The 9,494-nt window shown below is 40.6% G+C and overlaps 1 protein-coding gene across 6 annotated transcripts; it reads right to left on the bottom strand.

Annotated features, from left to right (window-relative positions):
- Positions 1-472: 472 nt before the first annotated feature.
- On the bottom strand, positions 473-9,044 carry edf1 (endothelial differentiation-related factor 1). 6 transcript variants are annotated; one of them, XM_054757204.1, is made up of 9 exons: positions 8,897-9,044; positions 8,109-8,262; positions 7,924-8,028; positions 6,013-6,961; positions 5,819-5,905; positions 4,473-4,524; positions 2,409-2,569; positions 1,765-1,858; positions 473-1,001 (listed from the first exon to the last, which is right to left on the bottom strand). In XM_054757204.1, exons 5-9 carry the CDS (start codon positions 5,894-5,896, stop codon positions 940-942), a joined length of 447 nt encoding a protein of 148 aa, XP_054613179.1. In that variant the 5' UTR covers positions 5,897-5,905; positions 6,013-6,961; positions 7,924-8,028; positions 8,109-8,262; positions 8,897-9,044; the 3' UTR covers positions 473-939. The 6 variants fall into 6 exon arrangements, with proteins under 6 accessions (XP_054613179.1, XP_054613180.1, XP_054613183.1 ...); XM_054757205.1 differs by having other exon boundaries at positions 5,819-6,961; XM_054757208.1 differs by lacking the exons at positions 473-1,001; positions 1,765-1,858; positions 2,409-2,569; positions 4,473-4,524; positions 8,897-9,044 and adding an exon at positions 8,752-8,826 and having other exon boundaries at positions 5,903-6,961.
- Between the last annotated feature and the right edge of the window lie 450 nt (positions 9,045-9,494).

Here is a 9,494-nt window from a genome sequence, read left to right as displayed (position 1 = left end):
AAGTCACATAATCTTTGTTTTGTTTCAGCCTTGTTATGATGAGGTGAAAAGTATATGATGGTACTTGGTGCAATACAATACGGACAGTACTGTCAACCATGCCTTAACGTTAAAACGTTGAAGAGCTGTACTGACATCTTGCGGTGATATGTGGGTACTACATCTACTTTACCTGCTAATACAGAAAAATCGTCACGCTCCAATTAGTGTAAATGCAGAAATAAAATAAAACTGTCGTATGAAAAAAATTTAATCAGGTACCTACAGATGTTTTTTTTTGCATTTTTGAATGCAATTTTTAATGCTAAAACCAAACTTATTTTCCTATTTTACAAAAAAAATAATTATAAATCCTTCTGAAAACCAGCTTGTGTCTTCTGTAGTAGACATTCCTTTTTGGTCTCTTTTGTCAGAGATTAAAAACTTAGGAAAACATAAATAGCCCTTTTTCCTCAATAAAAATAACTTCAAGTGTGAATTGCCAAACTTTATTTTCCTAACAAAACAAAGCAGAGCATTAAAAACATTTCACCACTGTTAATGACATCCACGCAAACTGTCGCTAAGTGTGTGGAAAAAAAAGCAATGCAATCAAGCACTTTTGGCCACTAAAACATGCTCAGGCCTTCTTCAACTGACCACACCGACATTGTTGTGAAGATTATCCACTTTGTATTAAACCATTTTCTGTCACGATGGGAGAGGGTCATGCCAGAGTCGAAGCAAATTTGGTCAAAACGAACCAAAAGAAAAGAACCGCTCTGTTGTGTTGGTGTTGTGATGACTTGTCCGTGTGCAGCCTGTGATGCAAGTGAAGAACCAGGTCCTCAGGCAGGAACGCTGGTCACATCAGCCCAGGGAGAGGGGAGAAGAGAGGGATTAAGGGCAGCATGGCGTGGGGTGGGTGGGTTGGGGGGGGCTGATTTCGAGGCTTTGTGTTCATTTCTTCTTGGGTTTTGCCTCCAGGGGTTGGCCAATGTCTTTCCCACGCAGTTTCATACCTGCAAACACCATAGTTAACTTGTTAGATATGCGTGAAGATCGTCCGTCACAACTGACTGACAAGTTGTGCAGCATCTTGGCAGCAACCAGCAGAGGGTACCATTACTTTACTGAGGGCACAATTTTTTAGTGTTGTGCTGTCAAAAATAAATTTGTTGTTGTGCACTTGCTGGAATACAATATTGACCAACTTCCTTTTCTTCTTAATCACACAGTGCTTCACTTATTTTATACTTGTGTGGCAGTTAAGCATGTTAAAATCTAACTTAGCAGGTTTTAGTGATGGAGACTGTGTTGACCTTGGAACAGCTTATTTCTATTTTCATTTTTTCCCTATTGTTTAAAACTAGCACCTTAATGTTGTGGAGAAAAAAAAAGGAATAATAATAATGGATTTAACTGTATATCAAGCTTTTCAAGGCACCCAAAGCACTCATCCATTCACTCCTCAGTCACACACTGGTGGTGGTAATCTACACAGCTGCCCTGGGTCAGTCAGACGGAAACGTGGCTGCCAATTTGCTCCTAGGCCCTCTCTGACCACCAGCAAACCTTCATTCACATTCATACATCATTGTAGGCAGCACTGGAGGCAAGGTGGGTGAAGTGTCTTGCCCAGGGACACAGTGACTGAGTGGAGGAAGCGAGGATCAAACCGCCAACCTTCTGGTTTCTGGACCACCCGCCTGCTCTTCTTCCTGAGCCACTGCCTTAATAAAAACGCTTCCAAAAATGAAGTAATGAAGGTGAAGTCATCCTTACCGATTGCTCTCTCGATCTTGCCCATAACCTGGTTGCTGGGGATGGCTTTCCCGCACTCGTAGTCGGCAATGACTTGTGGCTTCTCGTTAATTTTCTTTTAAAAAAGACATTGACAAAAATAGAACTATTTAGTGACAAAAAAACACTTTAAAAAGTGTTAATTTTTATTTCAAGTGATGTTGATTTTAAAAAGAGAACATATAAGCAGCTAGCTGATAATGTTACACTTTAAGACTACTGCATCATTCGAGTGGACTTTGGGGGTATACGGCGAAAGTGGCTCAGCCAAATCCCAAGTCCGGTTTTCGACTTTCTGCTAAGTGCGCGTTCACGTGAAAGGAGGCGTTTCACGTCACGCTGAAAAGTGAAGCGATCCCGGCCAGTGTATTTTCCAAAAAAGTAATACGTAATTATTATGGAACGTTATGAAGAGTTCCCAAAAGATTATGACTGGCAAAAGCAACACTGTTTAGCTAACCCGCTAAACTCGCTTCGCAGAATACGCCCTTTATGCTCACACTTTTGCATAGCTTCCTAAAAACACACACATTGAAGCTATGAAATTTGGAGGGCTATTAAAGTTTGTTAACTCTGATGTCCAAAAAGTGCACTGACTCCAAAATGCAGACTTGTAGCATACTCACAGTGGCAAGGTCTTTCTGGGTGAGGCCTTTCTCCTGTCTCCCCTTCTGGATGACTTTGCCAACCTCCAAGGAAACCCTGTCGTGGTGGAGCTCCTCCGTCTCGCGGTCCAGTTTGGCCGTGTTCTTTGTCACAAGGTGTTGTTTGTTCTGCCCCGCAGCCCCTGCCAAGAAGAGCAGTTGGCACACCTCATTTGTTTCCTCCCCATATACTTCATATTATAAAAGATATATATATATTTTTTTTTAAACCAAAACAGATTGTTATTTTAGTACAAAACAAACCAAAAGCTGAACTCCAATTTTTTTTCTAAAAGTGAAAGTAAATTTTAATTTAAAAAAAATCTCCAGGTATTAAAAAAAAAACAAAAATTAAATATAATTTTTGGGGAATTTTTAAAAAATATTTTACTATATTTTAAATTTTTTCCATTACACAAAGCAGTACCTTCAAATTCTGTGAAAAAATAAATCAAGAACATACACAGTACAGTATATGTAAATTGTGAGTTTTTTCTAAATGCAAAACACCATCTAAATCCAGTGCCTTCAACACCATCCAGCCGGCACTACTCAGAGTGAAGATGGAGAGTGTGGGAGTAGACCAACACCTGACTGCATGGGTTATAGACTACCTCACCAACAGACCACAGTATGTGAGGCTCCGTCACTGTGTGTCTGACATGGTACTCTGCAGCACAGGTGCCCCTCAGGGTACGGTGCTCTCCCCTTTCCTCTTCACCCTCTACACCTCGGACTTCACACACAACTGCACACAGTGTCACATCCAGAAGTTCTCCGACGACACAGCCATCGTTGGTTGTGTTTCAGAGGGGAATGATCTGGAATACAGGACGGTCATCAGGGACTTTGTCAGCTGGAGTGAGCTTAACCAGCTGCAGCTCAACACCAGCAAGACAAAGGAGATGATCATTAACTTCCAGAGGAAAACATCTCACTTTACACCGGTGAACATCCAGGGAGCAGACATAGAGTTGGTAGACAGCTACAAATTCCTGGGTGTTCACCTTAACAACAAGCTGGACTGGTCCGTCAACACCCACGCCCTCTACAAGAAGGGCCAGAGTCGCCTCCACCTGCTGAGGAGACTGAGGTCCTTTGGTGTGTGCAGGACTCTTTTACGGACCTTTTATGACTCTGTGGTGGCCTCAGCCATCTTCTATGCTGTGGGCTGCTGGAGAGGGGGCAGCACGGACAGGGACAGGAGCAGGATCAATAGGCTGATCAGGAGAACGAGCTCTGTCCTGGACGGTCCTCTGGACTCCGTGGAGGAAGTGGGGGAGAGAAGGATGTTGGCTAAGCTGACATCCATCATGGACAACACCTCTCACCCGCTACATGACACTGTTGTTTCCCTGAGCAGCTCCTTCAGCAGCAGACTGTTACACCCACGGTGTAAGGAGGAGAGGTTTCGCAGGTCCTTCATACCGACCGCTGTCAGGCTCTACAACACCTGCACCACCTGAACCATGTTGTAGACACTATGCTTTCTTTACACTGTTCTCTTTACTTGTCTTGCTTGCTTGCTGCTGTAACAAGTAAATTTCCCCGCTGTGGGATAAATAAAGTACATACATACATACATACATACAACACCACATTTTTCACACAAAAACAAACCCATTAGTATATCCACATTTTGTGAAAATTAAACTTGACAAAACATAACTATGAAAAGTGCATACAGCCAAATGTAATGTTTTTGTAAGGGAAAAACAAAGAAATTAACTTGTTTTCTGTGCAAAAAAAAAAAAAAAAAAACAGGTATCAAAAAGTGTGCTTTTTAAAATTCAAATGTAAAATAAATGCTCTTCACAAAACAAAAAACATGTTTCCCGCCCTCCCCCAATCTGTGAAACACAATTTAGACCCAACTATTCTACTGCCTAACCCGGCCTGTGTGTACGCTACTCTTTGCCAAGTATTGTTAAAAAGTACACACAATTTGGTGCGAGTCCATTTTGAAATACAGCTGCAACCTTGAAAGTCAACGAATGTGTGCAAATACATCATTCACGTTAATATGGCTTTCATGAGAATATTTACATTTCTTGGTTGTCTCCACTTCTTCCCCACGTCTCTGAGCTGAGGTGATGGCCTGCAGGGGGAAAACATGGGACAGTTGAAAACATCAGGTTCAGTTGAGTTATAATCAGCAGCAGCGTTGCCAGACCTATATAATTATCATATTTGTATAATTACTCCAAAAATCCCATAATGTACAATCAATTTGACCCCTTCAATAAAAGGCTATGAGCAAACATGGAGAGGATACATCCAGCACTGCACTTGATGCTGCGTAATGTCTCACATGACTCTTTCCAGCCAATCAGCACGGAAACACGAAACGTAAACAATAGACAAGGCCCGTATCGGTTCAGGACACAAACAGGAGCAACAGGCTCGAAGTATGTATGATACAGGACCTTGATAGATGATAGTTAAAAAGACGGTTAAATACAAGTATGACTGATATTCTGAGCTGTTGAGTGCAGTACGACACACAGATGGGGGCGCTGTTCTGCCAGTGGCACCGTTCCTCCCACCCCCAAACAGTTCTGTTAAGTGTATTTAAATGTAAAAATGGCATCATAAGCTATACTATACTGTCTGTGGCAATGTTTTACTGAGACAGATGGTCCTGAGCAACGTCAAATATTTAAGATTCCGGTACAGCAATGTGTCATTTCCCAGCTGGCTGCACTAATCATCATTCTCGTGCACCTTTGGACTCAATTCACATGTTGCTTGTTTATATGCCATGCAACTAGTTATCCAAGTAGGACGAATAAAAACAAACCATGTAATTATGGCGCTTTAACAGTGCCAAAATAACACATACTGAAATTCTGACATTTTCGGGTACATTAGCACGTATTTGGAAGGGGTAGCGGTAGCGAAGGCTAACTATTTGGTTTAAGCCTGATACTTAGGCAATGAACGCTAGTAAGTAAACAGTGGGCTTGTTTCCGACCTTATAACATATTTAAAATGTATAAAATCATAATAGATTCAATACACATACTAAAAGGCGTGAAATGTTTATAGCACTATGCTAGCTATTCTCTCACTCAGGCTTGGTGTGTTTTCAAATGTGGCCAAACCTACAAGCAGTATTGTAAAATCAACTGTCTCACTTTTATTGGTCGTTACTGCGCTAACGTTCCATTTGAGTTAACATTCCTTTTTCCACACATAAAAATGCCATTTTTGCTGTGATTACGAGTCACGAAGACCTAACATTGTTATCTTGGCGATTCAAAACAGCACGATAAATATCTGTAGATGACGCAGGTTTATTTTTCTTCACTTAGTGCAGTCTTGACGAGACTCTAGGTGACCCGGTGCCCAAAAATAGCATCAATGAAGTGTTAAAAAGTCCTGTTTCTGACCTGCTTAGACTTGGCCTGAGCACCAGTCGGCCCCTTCTTCCTCAAAACAGTCACGGTGTCCCAGTCGCTCTCTGCCATTTTCTCTCGCTGTTTTCAAGCGATACAAGTCAAGTTAATGCTCAAATACAGAAAAAAATAATTCCCAAGATGTTGTATGAAGACAGCTAAAGTTTTTAGTGGTATTTATATCCAACCTCCTGCCTTTCCTTTTCACAAGTACCAGACAGCCAACACCACGCGTTATTCCCAAAGCTTTATTGACAATACACGACTGAACAGTGACGCAATGACAAGGCGCGCCCCCTGTCGGTGGTGCACGATAGCTGACACCCACATATGGACGTGTACTGATTTCACACTTGACGTCACACATTACGCCATGCACCCCTTGCCACAACATTAGGTACACCTGCACAATGACATACAGTACAATAAAATATTGTTAATCATGTTTTGGCACAGTTTAAATCTTCTATTCACATGAAATGGTATGTAAATTAGTAACCAAATAACGCAATCAAATAGCTTGTCAGTATTGGTTTTAACACAGAGGTAGTTCTTAAGCACACAAAGTTGGTCCGGATCAGTTAGTTCCTAAGCCAATTAGTTAGTTGGCCGGTTTGTTTGCCAGTCAATTTGTATCTTCGTCAGTTAGCCAAATAGTAACTTAGTTGGTCAGTTTGTTTGTCAATAGCCAATTAGTCAGTTGGTTACTTGGTCAGTTTAGGGAATGAGTTACTTGGTATTAGTCAACTGGTTAGTTTGTTCATCAGTTAGCCAGTGGGTTAGTTGGGCATCAGTTAGTTGGTTGGTTGGTTGGTCTTACAAGTTTCTAAAGAGAATGAAAATAACAGAATAGCTCAAACATGTTAAGTAATAATAGTGGGCTAATTATGTAATTTGCATATTGACACATGAGATGTAATAATGAGTTGTGTCCACTTGGTGGTGCAGTTCCAAAGTCCTTCACTATGGGATTCACCAGTTACAAGACATTTCAGAGGCAGCGTCACTGTTTCTTCGTGTGCGTATGGGCGACCATCCAAACTCAGAGTGGACATCATCAGCCACATGGACACGCCCCCAGCGGTAGCCATGCTTGGAACCCTGCTTCCCTGACCAGGCCCGAGGCTTTGGATTCATCTGGAAGGAACACAAGGACGTGGCCATGAGGTCATACCATACAGTAGACACCATCTACCAGGACGTTCATGTCCTTTGTCTCATGGTGGCTACACACACCAAGCACGAACAGGCCAGAGGCTAATTTGATTAACCACTTAGTTGCTTCAGGAGGTCAACCGGTTAATTAGTCAGTGAGTGGTTTAGCTAGCTAGTTAGTGTCAGTCAGTCAGTCAGTCAGTTCATCATCAGTAAGTTAGCCACCTTGTGGGGCAGTTGCTCAATCAGTTAGTTAGGTAGTTAATCTAGTGAGTAGATCAATTAATCAATTTATTTGTTTATTTGTTGTTGGTTGGTAGGTTGCTTAATCAGTGAATCAGTTAGTCGGGTAGCCAATGAGTGAGTTACTTGGTCAGTTAGCCTATCAGATAGTTTGCCAGTGAGTTTGTTGGTTTTCAGTTGATTTGTCATTTGGCTAGCCAGTTAGTCAATCATGTGGTTTGTTGTTCAATCTGTTAGGTAGATAGCAAATCAGTTAGTCAATTCATGTATCACTTACTTGGTCGGTCAATTGATCAGTTAGTTGATCAGTTGGTCGAACAGTAAGTTAGCAAGCCTGCTCAATCAGTTAGGTAGTTAGTTGTCCAGTTGCTTAATTAATTGGTCAATTTAACAATCTGTTAGTGGGTCAATACATCAGTTGTTTTCTAATTTAGCCAATGAGCCACTTAGTTATTTACTATATCATTAAGTTTTTTAGTTCCTCGGTTAGCCAATTAGTTAGTTGGTCAGCTAATCAGTCAGTTAATCTATTTGGTTAAGGTTTTCTCTATCCAGTCTTATCTGCCAAGCACAATTTGTGTAACGTGAGAGGTTGTGTTTTTTTTGCACTTAGTCAACAAGTCAAGACAGTTATTGACTTAGAAGGCTTACATTAAAAGTACATAACCAATTCTAACAAAACTTAGTACAGGGGTACCCACCTGTACAAAAACAGCAGTGTTCATCTGAAGATTCTCCACACGTTCTGACAAATGATTCAGCCACTCCAAATGATCACTAAGCGACTGAGAGAGATCATTGTCCCCCTACAGTTGAAACGGATACATGGCATTCACTCGGTGAGTGTTAAACATACTACTACAGTGCATTAGTGTGCTTCACTCACCATAGACAGGTTGTCCTTTAATTCAATGGCGGCCAGGCGGACATGTTCCAGTCTGTCAATCTGCTCCTTGAGGCGGTCGTCAAGCTCTAGCATCATCATCAGGCCTTCATCGGGCCTGATGGCCACAGTCTTAGCCATGCTACAGCAACACACCCTATTGTTTGAAAACACACAGTACACTGTATTGTACCGAGCGCTGTTCCTCTCTGTGTAAGTAACATATAAAAATATTAGAAACACCTCAGTTACACACCACTGCAGACCACAAGCACAATCCTGTCAAATCAATAGCGTTCAGACTGCAATATTACATTTGTAAAGGCATAAAGAAACCCATGCATTGCTTTTGCGGTCCCTCGGGAATCAGAGCTGTCCAGATCGACACGCTTATACATATTGTACCAATTTTTGTTTTTGTTTAAGCGAATGCTTGCGTTTACAAAACTTACATTTGAGGTGTCATAGTGATGTCAGGTGACAAAAATGTCGTGTATGGTTACAACTTGATATATAGACGTAGAATCTTTAATGTTTTCTGAACAGCGATTTTCGACATTTCATTTTTTTCGTTTTTCGCTCAGCTTTTAGCACATAGCACATAGCACATACAGTTCGTAAAACAAACCACCAAAAATGAGTTTACCTAAGTTATTGTGATTTAGCTTAGAAGTAGAAATATTATAAAATCCTACGGTTAGCCTTAACTCGACGCTAGTTTCGACAACACAATGTTATTAGCGCCTATAGCTAAAACAAAGTGACGTAACTTAAAAAAAATGAAAACTTACCTTTTTATTCAAATTCCAGTATGTACAATACTCCACGCCGTGTCTTTACATTCACAAAGGAAATGTTGGTCTTTGTCCAGACAAGTTTCTTTGCAGCAAAAAAATCCTCGGAATTTGACACTTGTGACGTCAGATAAAAAAAATGGAGGTGCGCTTTTTTAATAGGTTTTACAGTAAATCAAAGTCCATATAAAACTAAAACTAGTTTATTGGGTAAATATTTTGAAAATTATTAACTTGAAGAGAAATGCATAAATAAAAAATACAATACTTTTCATTAATTAAATATAAAAAAACCTTGTTTACGTTTTAATTTAGACCACCGATTAACAAACTGTGTATGGGAACCACTTGTGGTACACACGCTTCATCTAACGGGGGGTTCAAAGTGTAACCCGGGGGGGGGTAATTTTTGAATAGTTCTCAGCAGAAATAAAATTAATAGCGGAGTTCGCAGAACAGGTGGTAATTGCAAAGCTAAAAAAAAATGACATTGTGCTTGGTGTAAAAAGCTTAAGAACAATTGAACGAACTGATAACTACTCAATGATACATTTGTATATTAACATTTCTTTATCTCATGAAGCAAAGTGAGAAA

Source organism: Dunckerocampus dactyliophorus, chromosome 17 (assembly GCF_027744805.1).
Source record: "Dunckerocampus dactyliophorus isolate RoL2022-P2 chromosome 17, RoL_Ddac_1.1, whole genome shotgun sequence".
In the NCBI taxonomy this organism is placed as follows: Eukaryota; Metazoa; Chordata; class Actinopteri; order Syngnathiformes; family Syngnathidae; genus Dunckerocampus; species Dunckerocampus dactyliophorus.
The sequence above is the reverse complement of the archived record's forward strand: the minus strand, read 5'-3'. Positions and strand labels throughout refer to the sequence as shown.